This window comes from Sceloporus occidentalis, unplaced genomic scaffold, assembly GCF_023333645.1.
Source record: "Sceloporus occidentalis isolate IW3139 unplaced genomic scaffold, rSceOcc1.0.p SCAF_4, whole genome shotgun sequence".
Lineage (NCBI taxonomy): Eukaryota > Metazoa > Chordata > Lepidosauria > Squamata > Phrynosomatidae > Sceloporus > Sceloporus occidentalis.
The window spans coordinates 144,790,158-144,814,040 of NW_028316984.1; the positions used below are offsets into that span (position 1 = coordinate 144,790,158).

Genomic DNA, 23,883 nt, shown 5'->3' on the forward strand with positions numbered 1-23,883 from the left:
CCACCAACCCCAAACTTTGTAGGAGCTCTAGGGTCTCGGCAGTGTGCTGACGGAGCTCCCGGCTTGACGGGGCCACTATCAGCCAATCGTCCAGGTATGGGAAGACTCTGATGCCGCGACGATGCAGATGGGACACCACCGGCGCCATGCACTTGATGAAGACCCGAGGAGCTGTGGACAGACTGAACGGGAGGACGTTGTATCTGTAGACGTCCGTCCCGACAGCGAAGGTCAGGAACCTGCGATGACTTTCCCGGATGCTCACGTGGAAGTAGGCGTCCTTTAAGTCGATCGTCGCAAACCACAGGCCCTGGTGCAACAAAGGTAAAATAGAGGCAAGCGTTACCATTCGAAAGCGGCGATAGGACAAATAAGCGTTCAGCGCTCTCATGTCCAATATGGGTCTGATACCCCCATCGGCTTTTAGGACTGTAAAGTAACGAGAGAAAAAACATCTAGAAATGTCCATGGGGTCGACTGCAGAGATGGCGCCTTTGGCAAGAAGGGTGCGTACTTCGTCGAGAAGGGTGTCCGAGGGGGAAGTGGAAAGGATAGCTCCAGTTGGTGGGAGCTCTTCGAATTCAAGGGCATAACCCCTACGGACGATGGTGAGGGCCCAAGAATCGATAGATTGAGGACCAGATGGTGGAAAACGGCCTCAGCCTGTCCAGGAAACAAGGAGAGGAGGAGACGACGGAGTACGCTGCGTCCCCTCAGTTTCTCTTCTTGTTCTGGTCGGAGTCCTGTCTCCTGTAGTTCTTCTTATACTTCGAGCCGGAGCGGCGGCCCGAGGAAGAAAAGGATTTTGAGGGATACCTTTGCCTGGACTGGTCCTGGCGCTGGAAAGGCCGATCCTGTTGGTAGGATCTCTGGCCCTGCCCATACCACTGACGGATGCCGGTGAAGCGTTTGCGGGAAGAGGCCTGGGGAGAGGATGACATACCGTGCTTCTTCGCCGCGGTCTTCATCCTGTATTTGAAATTCAGCTTCTCATCTGTCTTGCGGTGGAAGAGGCCGTCCTCGTCAAAGGGCATGTCCTCAATGGTGGTGCAGGCATTCTGGTTTAAGTCCGAGCACCTCAACCATGCATGTCTTCGCAGCGCGATCGCCGCAGCCATAGATCTTGCGGCGCAGTCCGTGGAGTGCCTGGCCGATGTGATGAGCCAGCTTCCAATTGAATGCGCCTTGTCCCTGACCTCGGAGAGGATGCCCTGAGATTCGTCGGGAAGGTCCGGTATTAGGGGAGAGATTTTTTCCATTAGCCACTGTATGTATGCGCCCATACATGCATTGTAATTGGCCACTCTCATCCCCAAAGCCGAAGAAAAGTAGGCCTTCTTAGCGAGGGCGTCTATTTTCTTCGCCTCCCTATCTGACGGCATTAGGGAGGCCTTTGGAGTGGAGGCACGTTGCGAGCCCTCTACGATCACTGAATTCTGTCGTGGATGTTCAAACAGCCATGCAGGGTTCGGCGCGATCCTGTAGAGCGGCTCTATTTTCCTGTTGTTGGCGGCCGTCGACGCGGGGGCTCCCCAGGAGCGTCTTGCCAACTTTTCCAGGGAGGGGAGCAAGGGAATCGCCGGTGGTGTGGGCAGCTTCCCATGAATCCGCCTCTCAATAGGGTCTGAGGCCTTATCCTCCACTTGAGAGATTTGGATGTCGAGAGCATTGCCCATCTTGATCACATGCTCTGCAAAGGTTCGGACATCGTCAGAGGGGGAGACTGCTCCAGGCTGGACGAACTCCTGGTTGGACCGTTGATAGTCATTGTCCATTGAAGATTCGGAGTCATCTCTAGGATGATAACGGGCCTGAGAGGCTGTCTCGTCCCTTGATTCGAGGTCCACGACGTCAAAGTCAGTGACAGTGTCCAGGCGAGGAAGGACTGCGGAGGTCCGGGAATGAGTGGAGGACGCAAGCGGCTTGGTTTTCTGGACGGGAGAACCGAAGCGAGACCTGATGGAGTCATGGGATACCGCCATATAGTATCTGCCAGTCTCACTATCATAGAAGTAGTCGGGCTCCGAAACCCGAGGAGGAGATGGGGAGGCGGCACGATGTACAAGAGCCCGATGAACAACTGATCTGGGCATCGGAGTGGGAGATCGACGGCCGTCCCTCAGGCTGGCTGGCGACGCTGGCTCACAGAGGACGTCAATGGTGTCATCCGGTGTGTGACGGAATGTAGGAAGGGCCCAAGTCCCCACTGGGGAACTGTGTCGGTGCCCAGGACGGACGTCGGTGGTCTCGGAGTCCTTGGAAGTCGAGATCCTATGTGTCTTTGCTGCGGAGCGAGGATCAGAGGGCCTGCAGTCGGCGTCCGAGGGGTCTTGAGCAGCTTCCTTGCGCCTCGACACATCCGAGCCCCGTTTATCAGAGCGTTGGCGCTTCGCGGCCAATTGCTCTTCCTCCAGGGATCGTGCATGGGGCCTTTTGGAGGCCGAAGGTGCCGCGGGTGTCGTAACCGGGACCTTGGCCGAGCCTGGAGACTTTAGGACCTTGGTAGCTGAGGATCCAGAAGCAGAGTGCATCGATGCCGATGCCTTCGGGACAGAGGATCTCAAGGCAGAGCCCTTATGGGAGCTCGAGTCCTTGTCGGCAGCGCGGCTCTCCTTAGAGCTCTTCTTGCGCTTATCCTGCTTGTCCTTCTTAGGGGGTCGAGGGGTGCCTTCTGACGGGACCTCGGCCTCCAGGACATCGAGAGAGGTCGGGGCGGCCTCAACGGTCATCAAAGGCTCAGCGGGCACAGGCTGAGTCAGAGCCTCGGAGATGGTCGGCAGCGGAGTCGCGGTGGAGGAAGAAGCAGCCAGAGAAGACATCACGCCCGCAGTGAACATTTTAGTGTAAATCGCGGCTTTCAGCTTGGTTTCCCGGTTCTTCCTGGCTTGGGGAGTGAGGGACTTGCACAAGGCGCAGGATGCAGGAATGTGCGCCTCACCCAAACACAGGAGGCAAGCCGAATGAGGGTCTTGGCCAGGAATGTTTCCCCCACAAACGGAGCACTTTTTGAAGGGAACCGATGGCATGGTCCACTTACGGTGCATAGTCAGACAGTCCGAGGTCAATACCGTTCCATAAAGATTGCCAAATCAGAGGGAAGCGAGCGCGAGGTCGTTACAGTCCAATGGTCAAACCGAATTCCAATCAAGGGGTCAAGCAAAGAGTGGTCAAACAACAGTCCGTGGTCAAGATTAGTGATTCCGATCTGAGATCTCAAGAGCGAAGTTCCCTAAGCAGCTAACGCGGCGGAAAAAAGGAACTGGGAAAGAGCGGGAAAACAGGGGCTTTATAAGGGATGGGCGGAGCTACCACCAAAAAGTTTCTATATGTTGCAAAGAGTACTTTACCTAGTGATTCCAGAAGTTTCCGAAGGCACTGCGCAGGCGCAGTACAACCCATTTGTATGATTCACAGAGACCACGAAGAAGAAATGGAATTAAAACTCATTCTCCTGGCTCTCTCACTGGTTGTGATACCACTGACCACAGTATCCTTCTTGGAAGTATCTTTGAGATTGAGATGGAGGTCATCTTTATTCAGTTGCTCCATTCCTACTTTAGGCAAAGGCAGGGATGCTGGAAGATTACTGCTCTGGCCACAGTATCTAGGGCATATGGTTAAGCCTGATTTCTACCTATTCTCTGAAGATCTATATGAAGCTGCTTAGTGAGGTTATCTAAAGAAATGAATGAAGTGTCACCAGAAAGCTGACATCAAGCAGCTTCAATTCTCTTTCATAAAGGTCAGTTGAAAAAAATGACTTTAAATTTAGGAGTACGGTGCACATGTGCCACAAGCGGATGCATTTTATGCAGCTTCCAGCTTATGCAGAAGCCACGTGGGGAGAACAATGGCGCATGTGCACTGCACTGCCACATGCATGCACCTCATTATTTCCTATGGGACTCGAGCATAGGGGAATTTTCCCTTATGTGGGAGGATCTGGAACAGATCCCCCGCATAAGGAGGGCCCACAGTACTAATAGACTGGAGGATAATTGAAATGCTGAAACTAGGTTTAAATGAAATGGAGCTGCTGTGGTTGGTCCGCCTCAAGATGGTGGAATGGACAGGTTGTATGCCTGTAATTGTAGTTCTTCAGTGGTCATCTGTGAACTCACACAAATGGGTTATCCTGAACCTGACTCTTTCAGAGCATTCTAAAGCATTCTGAAGAGATTTGCTTGTAGCCCTGCCCACCTCCAGCAGTCCTATGTAGGGGGTTCCCACCAACACCTACAATTTCCATAGGACACTAATGCAGTCGTCCTTGTGAACCAGGAAGACATTACGAGGGGGAGGGGGAAGGGCAGGGTTGTGTAAGTTCACAGATGACCACTTGAAGAACTACAGTTACAGACGTGCCCTCCTCCTTCATGGTCTCTGTGATTCACTGGGAGACTAGGAAGCTGTTGGTATAATATTCCTTTAAACAACATAAAAATATTTTGATTGACTGACTGATGACTCACAGCCAACATTCTGTATTAGTGAACCAAGAGACTGGTCACAAATCAGATGACAGTTGGAATGTTCAGTTGGTTGTGAGCTATATAGTTAGACCAGCAGGTTATTGCTGTGAGCTACTGTGTTTCAGTTTGTATCTTGAAGAAGATTTTGAAGTTGACTGAAAGTCAGAGGAGAGAGAGAGAGAGAGAGAGAGAGTATAGGCTCACACAGTGTGTGTATGTGTGTGTATACACACACACACACACACTCACACAATTTTTTCCAGGCAAGCATTCTCTGAAGATGTCAGCCACAGATGTTGACGAAACGTCAGGAAGAAACTCTTCTAGAACATGGCCACATTGCCCGAAAAACTCACAAAAAACAATAAAATACATCTTTTCCAAACACGGTATTGACAAGAGACCTTGAGTCCACTCTATAATATGACATGATAGTCACAGTTTGGGATCAAGTAGATGCATGGTAAGTGTCCTCAATCAAAACACCACCCAGGAAAACACTGGAGGAATGTTTATTATGTGTTAAATAAATAGGCTACTATGTTGTTTCTATGGAAAAATCGTGTGTTCCATTCTTTTTAATTTGGGGGTGACATTTTTTAAAGACAGCTAAGAATAGGTTTTTAATTGTTTTTAGACAAAAGTTCATTGAAAAAGGATACAGGAGTATGAGACTGTGAAACTTTCATACCCCTAATGTACAGGTTCACACCCCTCAAGTCCAGAATTGGCCTCAGACCGCCATTCATTCTGTTGACAATAAAGTACTGGAAGAAACCCTCCTAGTGAAACTCAGAGTGGGGTACAGGATAGATTGCTCCCTTTCACAAAGGTTCTTGGAACAGAACAGTGGAAAACGTTGTAGATCGGAACACCCCCATTGGAGGATAAGACAAAGATGTTTCTCTTGAACTGAGATTAGAACCAGAGAAGTAGAGACTGTAATCCTAACAACAGAATACTCCTGAATTTCTCTCTCCACCATACTGTCATCTGATCTTCTGTCCTGGATGGAGATGGTATCCGCCACAACAGTACACAGCAAGAGAGACCCCCATGGCTTCACTAAAAACTATCTCTGAAATAACTCCTTGGGGGGAGTAGATGTCTCAGTTACAGCCATATCTTCAATCAATTGTGAAGAAGAGGATTGAGACAAGGAGTACTCCTTTGATCTCTTCTTGTTGTTTGTGCTTTAGGCCAGTCTGCATTTCAATCTGGAGAGACCTGCTGGAGGGTCAATGAACAATGAGACGACTTATTTCTGGTACCATCTCTGGTCTTCTTGGCAGGTATACAGGTCTCCGCAAAGTACCTGTGGCCTTTAGTTTTTTGTGGGTTTTTCGGGCTATGTGGCCATGTTCTATAAGAGTTTATTCCTGATGTTTCACCAGCATCTGTGGCTGGCATCTTCAGAGAATGCTAATCTGGAAGAGAATGGGTATACACACACAGACACACACACACACACACACACACACACACACACACACACACTGCATGACCCTGGGTGAGGAGGACTGATTCCCATGTGGCCTTTCATTTAGAGGAACCAACATCCATTGGGATGGAGGCTGCCTTTTCTATACTTGATGTCAACTTCTTCAAAGCTGAGGATCAATGTCAGAGTGCCCACTTCATCTCTTAAAATCAATGATTGCTGATAGTGCCCAAGCTCTTGTGGTTTCAAGGCCTGCTTGTACAGAAGAGCTTCAAGGCAATGCTCTCTGTTGCATCTGGCCTGTGGTGTGAACACCACATAAGTCAACAATATGGGACTTGCCCAAACACTGACGGCAGCTCAAATGCCCATCTCAACCTGGGATCTTAATACAGCATTCAACACACTTCTTAAAAGAAGCCAGCAATACTGAGAAACCCCGAGGGCTAGCATGGGTAGAAAGCCAACACCGACAATTGATCTTCAGAAGATGTCTTCCATTTCAAGTACATGACGACTGTTCCTGAAGAAGCAGTTGCAGCGGTGGATAAAAAGGAATTGGTGGTTTTCAGCTAGAAGCCCTTAACATAAGGCTGCTGGAGATGGACAGGGCTACCATCAAAACTCTTCAGAACACTTTAGAATGCTTCAAAAGAGGCACTGCACAGGTGCAGGATAACCCATTTGTGTGAGTCACAGAGACCATGAAGAACAATGTATTCTGAATACTTCCTCTGAAGGATCCATATTCCTAGATCCTAAATTGTCAGTACAAATAAATTGGCATTTGAGGTAAAGACTGTCTTTCACCAGCAAAACTCTGTGTAATTAATCTTCAGATTTAGTTTTCTCTACTATCTTTTATATGGGTAACACAATTTCCAGTAAACTTTCAGATAATTCAGAATGTTGCTGCCATTCTCTAAAATCCTAATCATCTGCAGAACTAACACCTGCAGGACTGTCAACATAGAAAAATCATCACTGGAAATTATCTTCTAAGTACTACACCAACTCTGCCATAAGCCTGTACACATACCAAAATCATCACCAGACATTATATCCTGTTATGAAGTGAGGTGTGTGACAACTCAGCTGGACTTTCTTGTTGGCGGCATCCTAACTGTTTTCCGGAAGGAGGCCTTCCTAGTAAAACTTTGATATTTTTGAAGGCTACATTTCTTAAAATATTTCAGCCAAATCTCAAAAAATGTATGCTTTACCTGAATTTCGGAGCATTACAGGTGGTAAACTAGGCTGGGATCCTGTAGTTTGGAGCTGATGCAGGGGAACAAGCTGGATAATCTGGCCATTGGGATGTCGGTAGAGATTCACACCCCCAGGATTCCTTATAGGTTGCAAAATCATTCTCTTCCCTTGAGCAAGTTGCATGTTTTGAGGTCGCAAAGTAGGTGAACCTGAATTTACTGGAATCAAAAGCAGCCGTGGTCCCATACGTTTCTCTGCTCCAGGAGGAAAACTTGGAGGGCTTGTGGTGCCTATAGTATTATGGAAGAACACATTTCCTTAATTCTTATGTAGCAGCAAGAATGGCACACCATTTTATACACCCTCCCTCCATACCAACTGTGATTGCTCTTGCCTTTGAGGATGAGAACAAAAGCTGGGAACAGAACCATCATGTTATGATTCCAGTATGATGAAAATCCCTTCCTCCATACCCAATGCTATTGTTCTGGTCTCCAAGGAAGACATTTCCTAGACTTAATCCTCTCCCCTAATGCCACACTTTTCCTTGTGTTTGGCATCTTTTTAGATTGTAAACCTTAGGACAGGGAATGGTCAAATTAACAATTTGTAAACTGTTCTGAGAGACTTTTTGACTGAAGGGTGGGGTACAAATGTTCAAAATAAATAATAAAATAAATGATATAAGAATAATAAACTGAGAATAAAATGCTTGCTCTCAGCATAATTTAAGAAACTGATTCACTTCCTCCAGTAGTTTCTTATACGCCCTCAGAATTTGTAACATATGGTTTCAGGACTCTGAGGAGCAAATCTGGGGTGCTCAGCATGCAGAGGAAAGTCCAGTTGCACAAGCAGAAGTTGTCTTTGCTGGGAAAAGAACTGGGACAATGGTCCTCATTTTAGGGGGCCACATTAACTCTGATAATTAACACTGATAGATAGGCATTGAATTCGCCCCTGAATTCCATTAACTTGAACACCATAAATCATGTCAGTAAATCACAAAACAAACCCCTCAATGGTGTGCTAATGTTCTTTTGTCATTAACTACATTAATGTCGCCTCAGAAACATGGGTATATATATATGTACTGTGTGAGCCTGGGAATGCAGGAGTGGTTTGCATGTGTATTGTTCTGTTGCTGATGGCAGGCCTCAGGCTGGGAGGCTAATGCAAAAGAGGATTTGTGTCTGCTAATTGGTCATCATTATCTGCTGGGAAAGCCCCTGACTCTGAGTGGTTTTCCATTTGCATTTGCTCAGTCCTCATTTCAGCCCTGAAGAATAGGAAACCACTCAGTCAAGGTCTTTCCCAGCAGATAATGATCACCAATTAGCAGACACTAATTCTCTTTTGCATTAGCCTCCCAGCCTGAGGCCTGCCATCACACAACAGAACAACAATACACATGCAAATCACTCCTGCATTCCCAGGCTCACACAGTATATATATACCCAACTTTTTCCAGGCAAGCATTCTCTGAAGATGCCAACCACAGATGCTGGCGAAACATCAGGAAGAAACTCTTCTAGAACATGGCCACATAGCCCAAGAAACCCACAAAAAACAAATGAACTTCCACTACATACTCCTAGGCCTGGTTTTCCTCTTCAGCCCAATGGCCAACACCCACCGTTCCCCGATGATAGTGGAAGTGTGGCTTTACTCCCACCCTGTCCTTATTCAGACTGGAAATGCAGCAGGACCAAAAGGCCACTGTTTCCATTCTTGACAGCAATGGCTTAACCTCCGCTGTCTCATGAGACAGACAAAATCCCATCAGACCCCTTATCATTGTAATGGTCCATCCTCATTACTGTCACCTACCCCCTGTTCTGTCCTGAGCTTGAGATCAAAGGTGGGCCAACTCTGGGAAGGGTAATATCAGCCAGCTAAAACAGCAGGTGCTGCTTTTCTGAGAACTAATAGGGTGAAATAACTTTGTTTGGTGAATATTCCTCATAATTAGAGCATCTGATGTCAGAGACAACTAGAGGCTCCCATGTGAGTGGGTGGCGACTCTGTTCCAGATTTTAGTTCACACACTACAGGAGCTATCTATGGTGCTAAACTCTAAACCAAAATACATTTCAGCACCTCTGATAGCTTCTTAAAAGCTATCCCAACATCAATCCCTGTCAACAATCACCTTTGCATCTAGCTGATTCAAAGATCTGCATGCAAAATGTTTTTTCATCTTGGTGCTGTTACAAAAGGCTGCTCTCCAGAGCCTGCCAATGCGTTTCTTTGAAAAGCTGGCTGTGGGCATTTGAAACATTTGAATAGCCACTAAAGCTCTTGTATGGCAGTAAGGAAGAGGTATATACTTTTTGCTCCCCTTAAGAGTCTGCTGCAGCCCTCTCATTCTGCCTAGTGGGGTGGCTGGCCCAATTTAGTTTTTTCTCCCCAACAGACCTATTTGTTATTTCAAAAAGCCAAAAAAGTTCTAACTGCATGAGAAACATCACATATCTTTTGGTCCAAAACATCAGATATCCTAGGAATTCTTCCGAATTGTTTGTTTATACCTGTTAAGCATTTTGTACATCACAGTAGGCTGGCTAAGCTAGCAGTGCATGGGAAAGATATAACCAGGTGTTTCTTGCAAATATTGGCAAGCAGTTGACATCATACCTGGCTTTTCATTAGATAATGGACTTTTGTGAATTCCCAATGGTCCAGAACCAACAGACCCAATCAGTGAAGTCGGCATTGTTACTGTGGCTATGGATGCAGTTGTGGGTGAAACTGTAGATAAAGATGCTGTTAACACTGGAGCTGATGTGGTTATTGCAGACTTGGTAAAAGCAATAGTTGCAACTGGTGTAACTATTCCAGTTGATTTTGATATTTTAACAGTAACTGCAGACGTTGCAACTGACACAATACTATTTTCTGGTGCCTCAGTAGCATTTGCCATGGCAATAGCAGGAGTACTGAAAGCTTTCTTACACTGCGAAGGGCTAGGAGTAGTTACAGGAAGTGATGTCACAGTAATAGTGGTGGTAGCAGCAGCAGGAACTGTAGCTGTTCCAGAAGAAAGTGGTGTAGATCTGATATTAAATTTTTGTGGTCCTGTCAGAGGTTGGGGTGTTCTAATTCCAGGAATCTTCTGTTGCAGAGCTCCAACTGCACTTACAACCAACTGAGAGGTAACACCATCCAGTAATGGGCGGATAGCTAAAAAGGAGGAATTTCAAAGTAAGGAATTTTAATAGAGTTCTCCTTTATGTTTCACAAAAGTTAACATGATAAGAGTGGAACATATACATCCCATTCTATCACAAGATTGCAAGGAAGCTTTACATAAAATCAATTTCAAAAAACTAAGAATAATTTGAAGATTTAAAACATAAAGAAACTATTGAAGAGTCTAAAAGCATGTTCAATAATTAAAAAAAGAAACAGTATTATGGGAGAAGGCTGCTCTCAGCATGGTAAGGATTGACTTAAAGCCATGGAGCCTATAGCATCCATTCTCCAAGCCATCCTCCAAGTTGGTAGACCCTTAAAATCCTGCTGCTCATGTCAGGTAAAAAAAAAAAAACCACAACACTTCCTTATGCAAATAAAGGAGTATAGTAGTTTGAAAGTTAGTTATTTCAATAGAATCACAGAACCAAAGATTTGGAAGAGACCGCAAGAGCCATCCAGTCCAACCCCCTGCCATGCAGGAAATCTAAATCAAAGCATCCCCGACAGATGTCCATCCAGCCTCTGCTTAAAGACCTCTAAGGAGGGAGACTCCACTACACTCTGAGGTAGTTTGTTCCACTGTCGAACAGCCCTTACTGTCAGGAAGTTCTTCCTAATGTTGAGGTGGAATCTCTTTTCCTGTAGCTTGCATCCTTGGTCCGGGTCCTAGTCTCTGGAGCAGCAGAAAACAAGCTTACTCCCTCTTCAATATGACATCCCTTCAAGTATTTAAACAGGGCTATCATATCAACCCATACCCTTTTCTTTTCCAAGCTAAACGTCCCCAGCTCCCTAAGATGTTCCTCTTAGGACATGGTTTCCAGACTCTTCACCATTTTAGTTGCCCTCCTTTGGACACGCTCCAATTTCTCAGTGTCCTTTTTGAATTGTGGTGCCCAGTACTGGACACAGTATTCCAGGTGGGGCCTGATCAGAGCAGAAGAGTGGAACTATGACTTCCCTTGATCTACACACTATACTTTTATTGATGTAGCCTAAAATTGCATTGGCCTTGTTAGCTGCTGCATCGTACTGTTGACTTATATTCAATTTATGGTCTACTAGGACTCCCAGATCCCTTTCACATGTAGTCTCGTTCAGCCAGGTGTCACCCATTCTATATCTGTTCATTTCATTTTTCCGCCCTAAGTGCAGTATCTTACATTTCTCCGTGTTGAAATTCATTTTGTTGGCTTTGGCCCAGCTTTCTAATCTATTCAGGTCATTTTGAATTTTGATCCTGTCCTCTGGTGTATTAGCTACTCCTCCTAATTTGGTGTCATCTGCAAATTTGATAAGTATGCCGCCAATTCTGTCATCCAAGTTGTTGATAAAGATGTTGAATAGCACTGGCCCCAGGACAGAGCACTGTGGGACCCCACTGGTCACTTCTCTCCAGGATGAAAAGGAGCCATTGTTGAGCACCCTTTGGGTTCGGCCAGTCAACTAATTACAAATCCATGTAACAATTAGGTTGTCTAGCCCACATTTCACTTGTTTGTTTGCAAGAATATCATGGGGAACCCTGTCAAAAACCTTACTGAAATCAGGATATACTATATCCACAGCATTCCCTTCATCTAACAAGCTGGTAATTTTATCAAAAAAAGAGATCAGGTTTGTCTGGCGTGACTTCTTTCTCTGAAATCCGTGTTGACTTTTTGTGATTATGGCATTGCTTTCTAGATGTTCACAGACTCCCTGTTTAATGATCTGCTCTAGAAACTTTCCTGGTTTAGATGTCAGACTAACTGGACGATAATTGTTGGGATCCTCTTTTTTTCCCCTTTTTGAAACTGGAGACAATGTTTGCCCTCCTCCAGTCTGCTGGGACTTCTCCTGTTTTGCAGGAGTTCTCAAAGATTATTGCCAATGGCTCCATTATTACATTTGCCAGTTCTTTTAATACCCTTGGATGTAGTTCGTCTGGTCCTGGCGATTTATATTCATTTAGATTAACAAGGTATTCCTCTACTATCTCTTTACTTATTCTGTGCTGAAATTCTCCTATTCTGTCCTTTGCTCCATTATCCTCAGGTTGAGCACCCTTTGTCTTTTCTGAGAAGACTGAGGCAAAGAAGGTGTTGAGCAATTCTGCCTTTTCTCTGTCCCCTGTTAGCATTTTGCCGTCTTCTCCACACAGTGGCCCTACCATTTCCTTCTCCCTTTTCCTGTAGACATATCCCAAAAAGCCTTTTTTGTTTTTCTTAACCTCTCTAGCAAGACTGAGATCATTCTGTGCTTTAGCTTTTCTGACTTTACCCCTACATGTGCTAGCTATTTGTTTGAATTCCTCTTTGGTGATTTCCCTGTTTTTCCATTTCTTATATACAGTATGTTCCTTTTAAAACTTAGCTCAGTTGAAAGTTCCTTAGTAATCCATATTGGTTTCTTGAAACATCTCCCATTTTTCTTCCTCATTGGAACTGTTTGAAATTGTGCCTTCAGTATCTCCCCCTTGAGAAACTTCCATCCTTCTTGAATTCCCTTCTCTTTTAGTATTCCTGACCATGGGATCATGCCCAGTATTTCTCTAAGTTTACTATAATCAGCTGTCCTAAAGTCTAGAATGCGTGTCTGACTATGCCTGGCTTCTTCTTTCCATTGTATAACATACTCCAGGAGAACATGATCACTTCCACCTAAGGATCCCACCACCTGCACTCCATTAACTAGATCATCCCTGTTGGTTAGGATCAGATCCAAAATAGCTGATCCTCTTGTTGCCTCTTCCACCTTTTGGACAATGAAATTGTGTCCAAGGCAAGTGAGGAATTTGCTGGACCTCGGGGATTTGGCTGAGTTTGACTTCCAGCTAGTATCAGGATAGTTGAAGTCACCCATTACTATATCTCTCCTCTCTGAATGTGTGGTCATCTGTTCTAGAAAGGCATCATCCAATTCCTCCATCTGACATGGGGATCTGTAGTGGACTCCCACAATAACTTCCCTGTTGTTTCCCTCCCCTTTAATTTTTATCTATTTTCTCAGATAATCAGAAGATTAATGATCACTGAGATTCTGTATATTAGGTGTCTACATTCACCCAGAGTAGGAGTTTCAAAATGCCATCCTTAAAACTGTATGAAAACATCTGATAACAGAAAGCAGAACTATAAAATATAGTTTTATTTTTTAAAAAAACATTCCATGTTTTCTCTCATTTCAGAGCTACTCAGAACTAAGTGACTCCAACCTGTAATCAGAATTAAAACATCAATAAAATAAAATACAAAATACATGGATACAATAATTACAAACTGCATATGAGAGAACAAAAAGAACACCAATCAATCAATAACTTTAAAGAGCAGTGTAGTTTAAAAGTTTAAATAACAGCACCCATAGAACACAAGTAAAGATGGTGAACTAAGCTGCTAGGGTTAGAAGATTCCATTCATGGAGTGCTGCCAGAGAAAATATTGACCTGCATAATGCCGTCATTAATCATATGAAAAATGGTTCTAGCATCTGCATGAAAGCTAAGCTGCTAAAGGAGCAGGCTTACCCGTGTAGCAAAAGCCTGTGAGAAAGTGAAGACAGCTCCCAAGCAAAGGCACTGTTTGGAAGATTTCAACCCAGCACTTCAGCCACAAAACTAACATCAGGGGTGGAAGCCCAGCCTGTGACCTTATCTGGCCCATGTGAAGGGCTGGGGGAATCTGTACTCCTGTTAAGTTCTCCACCCTAGCTTTCCATTACATTTAAATTCAAGATATAAACAAACATATACAAACCACTTTCTACTTCATGTATACTACGCCCTTGTGCCCCCCTCTTCTAGAGTAAGACTCATTTCTTTTGCTAATCTGCCGAAATTTCAGTGTATTCCTATTGGAGTTTTAAATTTTTTGATGTTTAATCTCTTTTTATGGGTTGATCACTGTTTTTATGATGGGGGAAGGTTGGGGTTTTGGGGTTTTTAAATTGTAATTTTTAATTGTTTGATAGTTTATTTAGACTGTTGGAATCCGCTTTGATTCCTTTGTGAAAAAGGGGAATACAAATAAATATTATTATTATTATTATTATTATTGCTAATACCACAGCTAAGCAGGGGCAGTCCTGGTTGGTACTTGGATGGGAAACAGCCAACTAATACCAGGTGATGTAGGCTACATTTCAGAGGAAGGAAGTGGCAAAACCACCTCTAAGTATTCCTTCCCTAAGAAAAACCTATGAAATACATGGGGTTGTCATTAGGTCAACAGGCAACTTGAAGGCACATAACACACACAAGGTTACGACCTACCTATTTGTCTCTGTGCTGAGGCATTAGCTTTAGCATTTGGTGGTGTTAACGTAGACTTCAATGTAGAGTTATCTAAAAATATCGTTTTCAAAGTTTCTGATGCAGGTATCTCAGCTGACTGTGATTCAGAAGTAGCAACCTTAGTACTGGAAGCCATCTTGGATATTACCGTACTGATTGTTGAGAGATCAAGCATTGCTGGGCGCAATCTGCCTGTGAGATAAGCAGCAAGTCGACTAGCTGGATGTAATGCTCCTATCTGTCCCAAAAGCAGTTTGGCCTGTGGGTAGTTCTTACCATTAACCTGAAATAAAAAGAATACAAATGCTGTTAACTTGGCAATTCTGCCTTTTTGATGGTGTCTGGGATCCAAACTGTTAATCATATTTACACAACAGACTTAGTTTTACACAAATGAATGTTTTAGTTTTTTCTTTTAATACCTGACCCCCATGCCCCAAGTTACATTTTGAATTACCTTTGGTTTCAAAACTAGTTTGCCAGGCAACATTGGGTATCTGCTTCTTGAGGGAAAAAGTTTTCAAGATTCTTGGGAATCATGGGATCATAGAGTTGGAAGAGAACACAAGGGCCATCCAGTCAAACCCCCTGCCATGCATAAATAATAATAGGATTTATTTATATGCCGCTCAATCACTGGGAATCCGGGCGGCTTAAAACAGAGGGGATAATAGACGGTTCCCTGCCCTCAGGCTTAAAATCTAAAAAGACACGACACAAAAGGAGAAGGGAATTGGGGGGGGGGGGGGGCAGAAGGGGCTCAGGTCCAGCAGTTCTTCTCTGTCTCTGGGGCCTGGACCAAGGCAGATGGACTAGAGGGAGGGCTCTTTTTCTTAATGAACTCACAATCAAAGTATCCCCGACAGATGGCCATCCAGCCTCTGTTTAAAGACCTCCAAGGAGACTCCGCTACGCTCAGAGGGAGTGTGTTCCACTGTTGAACAGCCCTTACTGTCAGGAAGTTCCTCCTAATGTTGAGGTCAAATCTCTATTCCCGTAGCTTGCATCCATTCTTCCGGGTCCTATTCTCTGGTGCAGCAGAAAACATGCTTGCTCCCTTCTCAATATGACATCCGTTCAAATATTTAAACAGGGCCATCATATCACCTCTTAACCATCTCTTCTCCAGACTAAATATCCCTAGCTTCCTAAGTCACTCCTCATAGGACATGGTTTCCAGACCCTTCACCATTTTAGTCACCCTCTTCTGGACACACTCCAATTTCTCAACATCCTTTTTGAACTGTGGAGTCCAGAACTGGACACAGTATTCCAGGTCGGACCTGACCAAAGCAGAATATAGTGGCACTATTACTTCCCTTGATCTAGACACTACACCATGCGTCCTCCCCTTACACGGGGATCCATTCCGGATCCCTCAGTGTAAGGGAAAATCAGCGTATGCCAAAGCCCCATAGGAAGTAATGGGGCTCGGGTTTGTGGCACGCGTGCACCAGCAACATACACCCCATTACTTGTTCCACGGCATGCTATGGGCTCTTCTGGCTTCAATACTTCTATAACAAACTAAGAAGAGGGCAGAAAAATGAAACACATGGATATAGGATGGGGGACACCTGGCTGAATGAGACCACATGTGAAAGGGTTCTAGGAGTCCAAGTGGACCACAAGAACATCCACCATCCAGAGGGAGAGAAGGGCAGGCCAGCTCCATTGGACCTAATCAGAGTAAGAAGAAGGGCCCTCTCATGATGAGAGGGAAGGGAGGGAAAGGAATATAAGAACTTTCCTGACCACTGGAACAGGAACACATCTCCTCAGGAATTTGTGGACCGAGTCCTTGGGCAGAACCGTTGGTACTGGTTGTTGAGAGGTTGATGTCGGGCATTCTCCATTTGGAGAAAAGGCTCCACACCGTGGTGGGATGAAGTTGCCACTCGTGGCAGGGCCTGTGGAACTGCTAGGCTGATCTGCAAGTGGTTTTGATCCCCTGGGAGATGGATTGATTGCAACCATATTCCAGTCCCAAATGCAAAGCATGATCTTTAATAGGTCTGGGAACCAGGTTCTTCCTTGTTTGTGTAATACAGTGGAACCTTATTATACGCGGGGGATCCATTCCGGATCCCTCCGCGTATAAAAAAATCCGCCTATGCTCGAGCCCCATTGTTTCCAATGGGGCTCGTGCGCGGTGGCGCGGGAGGCGCAACGGGTGCGTGCACCCATTCAATTGAATGGAACGCGCTGCCCCTTCTGCACCGGCAGCTTTGAGCGCTTATGCTCAAAGCCGCCTATAAAAAGACCGCGTATGCGGAGGCGCCACTGTACATTACCGTTGTGTTATCTGTCATCAGGAGGACCGTCTGTCCCGAGAGCAAGATCTCAAAGGCTTTGAGAGCCTTCTCTACTGCAAGCATTTCCAGAACACTGATATGGAAAATCCTCTCAATGGGAGACCACTTGTTCCTTATCATTAGGTTTGAAGTGTGAGCCCCCCATCCTTCCAGGGAGGCATGTATAGTCAGGGTTGCCTGAGGTTGAGGAGGCAGAAACGGCATTCCCACACAGACATTGTCGGGATCGAGCCACCATTGAAGGGTCCTGGTAACTGGTCTCGGTACCGATAGCCACTTGCCGGGATGGTTGGCTGCAGGATTGAACATTGAGAGAAACCAGGCCTGAAAGGGGCGCATTCTCAGACGTGCATTCAGGGGTAACATAGGTGGTTGAGGCCATATGTCCCAGGGTCACCTGAGTGGTACAGAATGTGATCCTTCTGTGGGTCAGACAGTCTTAAACATCCTTGGAGAGAGCCTAGAACCTGTATGAGGTGGGATTTTTCTAAGTTGATCAGTAAACCTAGAGAGTCCAGCAAAGACAGGGCAAAATCGATGTTGTTGGATGACTCCTCTCATGATGGAACCACGAAGAGCCAATCGTCGAGGTATGGAAAGACAACAATGCCTCACTGTCAAAGGTAAGCCGCTACCAGAACCATGCATTTGGCGAAGACGCTTGGTGCCATGGAGATGCTGAAGGGCAGGAAAAGCATCAGAACCTACAGTGAATGCCAAGAACTTTCTGTGGTCTTAATGATTTCAATGTGAAAATAAGCGTCCTTGAGGTTGAGGGTAGCAAACCATTGGCCTTTCTATAGCAATGGCAAGATAGAAGAGAGAGTTACCATACAGAAGCGACGATAACACATTTACAAGTTTAAGTGATATAAGTCCAAAATAGGTCGAAACCTTCCATCCGCTTCCGGTACCAAAAAAAAAAAGGGGGGAGGGATAAGAAACAGCTACAAGTTCGAGCAGGGTTGACAGACTCGATAGCACTTTTTTGTAACAGAAAGCACACTTTATCGAGTAGAGTGTCTGAGGGAGAGGTGGAAATTATAGCTCCGGTGGGCGGCAGGTCTTCGACCTCTAGGGCATAGCCCCTACAGACGATGCTGAAGATCAAAGTGTCAGAAATCACCATGGCTCATGAATTTGAAAAAGGGCCTAATCTATCCTCAAAGGGAGTCAAAACAGAGTGCACGTCATCCCTTCACATTCACTTCTTTCCCTGTTCCGAGTCCTTTTTGCGGAAACTTTGTTGGTACCGTGTCTGGGGAGGCTGGCGGTGGCCAGACGAAGAAGAAGACTGGGATAGGTATCTCTACTGGCCTTGGTCCTGGATGGGATACTGACGTTTCTGTTGTTGGAAGGAACAGTATTGGGACAGAGGATAGCTAGGGCACTGGCCACCATACTGTCATCTAGAAGCACCTTGGTAGGTAGCAGAAGACATACCATGCCTTCTTGTGGCCATTCTCATCTTGTGTCTTTGCTGAACAATCCAGAATCGTCGAATGGCATGTCCTCAATTAGCGTCCGGGCTTGCAGAGTTAAGTCGGAGGACCGGAGCCAAGCATGGCCGCTGAAAGCGATTGAACCCGACAAAACCTTGGCTGCGCAGTCAGCTGAATGCTGGGCTGAGTTGATCTGTTGGGTCCCCAAGGCATGAGCTTGGGCATGGAGGGCGGGGTCCAGGAGCCATTTGTCCGGCAGATCATCCATCAGGGCAGCATCCTTTCCCACAAATGTTGCTGGTAAGCCCTCATACATGCAGAATAATTCACGACTTTAAGGCCAAGAACAGCAGCCGCATAAAATCTTTTGGCCATCCTGTCAATCTTTTTACCCTCTGTATCGGTTGGTAATGAGGATGTCTTTGGTATGAAGGACTGTTGAGCCCTTTCCACGATAGCCGTATTCGGCCTGGGGCATTCGAAGAGCCAGGAAGCTGAGGATGGAGTGATTCAGTATAAGTTCTCGATTTTCCTGGATGTTGATGGGATGGTAGCCAGTCTGTCACGACCGTTGAGCAATCTTTTGCACTGAGGGTAGGAAGGCAATGGACGCAGGATCCTTCCCACGGATTCTTTGCTCAATGGGATCTAAGGAATCTTCCTCGGTATGGTTGACCTCAATCCCGAAAGCATTAGACATCCTAATAATTTGCTCTGCAAAAGATTTCACGTTGTCGGTGGAGGAGGTGCTTTCGTGCAACACCAATGCAGGGCAAGGAGGTGCTCTCACCAAACCCCCAGAAGGGGACGATAAATGGGAAGATCCTGGAGATGTATCTGATGGGATCCCGAGGGAGGGGTTGATCCCGTAAAGACTCCTGATGAACTGGAACCGGTGGAGGTTTGCTGAAGGTTGTCCGAGCTGTAGTGCTTTGGGTTATAGCCGAGGTTGTTGTACGCTGGGCTGGTGAAGGGAAAGTACGCCTACCAGTGGAATCTTTGTGGAGTTTCTTGATATCGACTGGCAAATAATAGCAGCCAGTTTCCTCGTCGTACACCAAGTCTGGGTACTCCTCAAACAAGGGGTGTCCTCGGCGGCGGCAGCGGAGGAGAGAGGCGAGCGTTTGGGGCGAGCCAGCCCTAGGAACATCCCCCCTCCCATCCAGAAGCAGCAGCAGCAGCAGCGGAGCCAAGGCACGCCCAGGGCCCTTTCAAAAGGCCCAGGAACACCGGCCCCAAGCCGCGGTGGCAGCGGAGGAGAGAGGCGAGCGTTTGGGGCAAGCCAGCGCTAGGAACATCCCCCCTCCCATCCAGAAGCAGCAGCAGCAGAGCCAAGGCACGCCCAGGGCCCTTTCAAAAGGCCCAGGAACACCGGCCCCAAGCTGCAGCGGCAGCAGAGGAGAGAGGCGAGCGTTTGGGGCAAGCCAGCCCTAGGAACATCCCCCCTCCCATCCAGAAGCAGCAGCAGCGGAGCCAAGGCACGCCCAGGGCCCTTTCAAAAGGCCTAGGAACACCGGCCCCAAGCCGCCACGGCAGCGGAGGAGAGAGGCAAAGTACAATTTCGGACAATACCACTTTATACTCCACGCAAGTGTGGTAATAGTGGTTAGAGACTATTGAGAGTATATGTACTACTTAGAAATACTGTTTGTATAAAGAAGGGGGAGTTAAGAGATAAAAGAAAAATAAAAGGGGGAGGGGATAAGCAGGCATTGCCTGCTCTTGCCGCAACAGGTGAATGGCGAAACAAATCTGAATTGGGAATAACTTTCCAATTCAGTAAAGTAAGGTTGAGCAAGGGTCAAAATACAACAGCAAGACTGTCAGAAATCTATTTTTCAATATTATTATTTTTAATTTTATCTTTGGAATATTTTTTGGTTTCAAATAATCAAACTTAAAATGTGTAGAAAATCCTTAAGTAAGAGAAGAGCAATCGGTTAAGAATATATTTGTACAATTAACCTTGCAAGTCTCCTGATAGTGAGAAATAAGAGAAGGAAATAGCATTAAAGTTAACAATATAAAGGGGGAAATCCTTACACTATTAAGGCCTAAGGGCAAAAGTGACGCCCACCTTTTTAATTCTATTCCAGAGAAAAGAAGGTGAAGAATCGGGGGGGGAGGAGAACCAGGGAGAATTAGAGACTGAATGAAAGAGCCAGAGGAAAATTTGTTAAAGTTAATAATTATCGAAAAGTAATACTTAATATACTTTGAGTATTGGACTGAAATTATAAGTTTACAAATATAAGAGGCTGTCAAGAAAGTAATAAGAACATGGAAGATCAACAACAAAACCCTCCACAAAAAGCAGAAGGGAAAACAACAGGGGAAACTATTGCCGAAACAGAGTCCCAGAATATCAATAACTCAAACAGTATTATTCTGGAAGAAATTAAAAAACTAAGAACAGATATTAGAACCGAAATTAGGGCAGAAATCAGGCAAGAAATTAAAGAATGGAAAGAGGAGATAAAAATAGAAATACAGAAAGAAATAAAGGAATTAAAAGAGAGTTTAAGTTGTATGGCACAGGAGATAAAGGAAAAAAAAACAACTTAGAAACAGAAGGGAAAACATCCAGAATAGAAGAGAAGATAGAACAGATAGAAGAGACACAAATGTTAGAGGAGAAATTTAAAATCTTAACAGAATTAAAAAACAAAGAAAAAACCTTGAAAATTCAGGGAATCCCGGAACAATAAAATGAAAACCTAAATACTCGGCTGATCCCGGCATTAGCATACTACATAGACTGGGTACCAGAACAACTAGATTTAGAGGTAGACAAATTATACAGGCAAAATTATTGGATTGCAACCAATAGAAAACTTCCTAGAGACATTATAATACAATTCGTAAGAACCAGAGTGAGGGACTTAGTTTTGGAAATTAACTAGCAAAAAAATTTTTTTATGGAAGACCACCCACAGGAGATCAAAATATTTAAGGAAAAACGCCTGTGCACTTATATGGGCCAAAGAATGGATACTTCTAGAAAATAAGAAACAACTAGAAATATAAGCAGTGGGTATGACTGCAGGGTGGCACGCCTTTCTAATATACGACCACAAAGATGCGAGATTTAATACACATAGTATCAGGAAGGGAATACTTAAAATCTGGAAAAAATATAAGAATTTCCTTTATACTAAATTCCCAAAATGGTCCTCGCCACAAGAGGCCTTTCATAAAGGAGAATACCACAGGAATCATAAATGGATAAAACATGAAGATTGTGTGGTAAATATAAATGGAAAGACAGAAATAAAAAATAAGGAAAATCTAGAAAGAGAAGGGGAAAAGTTTAATTGGTTAAAATATGAACAACTAAAAACAGAAATAAAGAAAGATATAAAAGAGAAGGGTATAGAAATGGAGAAAACAGAATTTGACAAAATCATAATGGGCAAGGAAAAAGGTATAATTAGAAAAATCTATAAAATGTTGCTAGAATTAGATCAGGAAGAAGAAACGATTAAGGTTTCTATGGTAAACTGGATGAAAAACATAGGGAAAACAATTCCTTTAGAAATATGGGAAAGATCTTGGAAGAATACTCAAAAATTTACAAAAGGAAATACTTTGAAAGAAAATTATTATAAAATCATATACAGATGGTACCTGACTCCCTCTAGACTGGCAAAAATGAAAAAAAATATAGACGGACATTGCTGGAAGTGCAGAGAGAAGTGGGGAACAATGTATCATGTATGGTGGCAGTGTGAAGAAATAAAAAACTTTTGGAAGCAAATACATAAAGAAATACAAGAAATAATGGAAATAAAAATACCATTATCTCCAGAAATATTCTTACTTAATATGATAAATATACCGCAGAAAAAACTAGATAAAACACAAACCAGTATGATATTGTATCTAATAACGGCTGCACGCATGGTTTATGCCAGATATTGGAAACAAAAAAGGACTCCAGAACTAATAGAATGGAAGGACAGGTTACTCACCTCTAATTGTGTTTCTTCAAGTGGTCATCTGCGAATTCACACAAATGGGTTATTTCTGCGCATGCGCAGCAAACTCGGAAACTTCTAGAATCTCCAGGCAGAAAGTCATGTAACTTTCTGCAGCCTCTTGCAACTTTTTGGCGGTAGCCCCGCCCATCCGTATATAAGACCCCTACCGGCCCGCTCTCCTTCAGTTCCGAATGAGCCGCAGACAGCGCGGCAGCAAGCGTTATCAAATGAGCAGACACTGAGGGGATGGATGGGTGGGTTTGTGTGAATTCGCAGATGACCACTCGAAGAAACACAGTTACAGGTGAGTAACCTGTCCTTCTTCGTGGTCTCTGCGAATCACACAAATGGGTTAGACTAGCGAGCTATAGTCAGAGGAGGAGGGAGTGTCAATCATGAAAAATCAAACAGAGAATAAAGTATGTAAACCAAACAACTGTGTTATTTTTTTCCAGTGTAAAATACTCAATGTATGGCAGAAAGTAACACTGCCCTCCCAAAGGCTGCATCTTGCCTGGCCCTGGCGTCCAGCCTATAGTGTTTAATGAATGTCATTGGTTGTGACCAAACAGCAGCCTTACACACATCCTCGAGCGGGATCCCAGCTAAAAAGGCTGAGGATGCTGCTACCGCCCTAGTTACATGGGCTCTAACCCGTCCTGGTAGGGGCTTCTTTGCCAGTTCGTAGCAGAGGTGAATGGTACTGGCAACCCACTTGGAAAACCTCTGCAGTGAAACCGGCAGTCCCCTCCTGGCCTCGGAGTAGCATACAAAAAGTCTCTCCGACCGTCTGGTGGCAGCAGTTCTGTCTAGATAAAACGCCAGTGCCCTGCGAACATCCAGGGAATGAAGCTGGCGCTCTGAGTCCGTGGTCGGGTTAGGGGCTAAGGTTGGCAAAACAATGTCCTGGTTAACATGGAAAGCAGACACCACCTTCGGTAAGAATGAAATGTCTGTCCGGAGAACGACCTTGTCTCTGTGAAAACGCAGGAAGGGCTGGTCCATTCTGAGTGCACACAGTTCACCGGCCCGACGGGCTGACGTGATCGCTACCAGGAAGGCCGTTTTCCATGTCAGGAGTCTCAGATCTGTGGTAGCTAAGGGTTCAAATAATTTGGACATCAGAATTGCCAAAACGGTATCCAGGCTCCATTGTGGAGAAGGATCTGCAACTGGTGGATGTAAGTTGTTGAGTCCTTTGAGGAACCTTTTTATGAGAGGGTCCCTAAACAAGGACAGTTTGTCTTGCAATAAGTAATGGGATGAGATAGCAGACAAATAAGACTTTATGGAACTCAAAGAGAGGCCTGCGGTAGTCAATGTCATAAGAAAGTCCAGGACTACCGGGATGGAAACGTTAGACGGTGAAACATCACTGGTTCGTAGGAAGCTAAGGAACTTGTTCCATTTATAGGCATAAGACCTCTGTGTAGACGGTCTTTGTGCTGCTTTGATAATGTCTTGCACTCCGGATGGTAGTGATCTCAGGATCGAATCCTCCATGCCACCAATTGGAGGGATTCCATCTCGGGGTGGTGAACTTGTCCGCCGTG

At 45.0% G+C, this 23,883-nt stretch overlaps 1 protein-coding gene across 5 annotated transcripts in view; it reads right to left on the minus strand.

Annotated features, from left to right (window-relative positions):
- Positions 1 to 23,883, minus strand: part of MGA (MAX dimerization protein MGA) — a 112,731-nt gene that overhangs the window by 38,656 nt on the left and 50,192 nt on the right. For 3 of the 5 annotated variants that reach the window (XM_089521901.1, XM_089521902.1, XM_089521903.1), the window contains 3 exons: positions 14,573 to 14,876; positions 9,760 to 10,305; positions 7,137 to 7,412 (listed from right to left, as the gene is read on the minus strand). In XM_089521901.1, the coding sequence (XP_089378027.1) occupies positions 7,137 to 7,412; positions 9,760 to 10,305; positions 14,573 to 14,876 (1,126 nt within the window). The remainder of the gene's footprint in view (positions 1 to 7,136; positions 7,413 to 9,759; positions 10,306 to 14,572; positions 14,877 to 23,883) is intronic. The other 2 variants (XM_089521904.1, XM_089521905.1) reach the window with 2 other exon arrangements.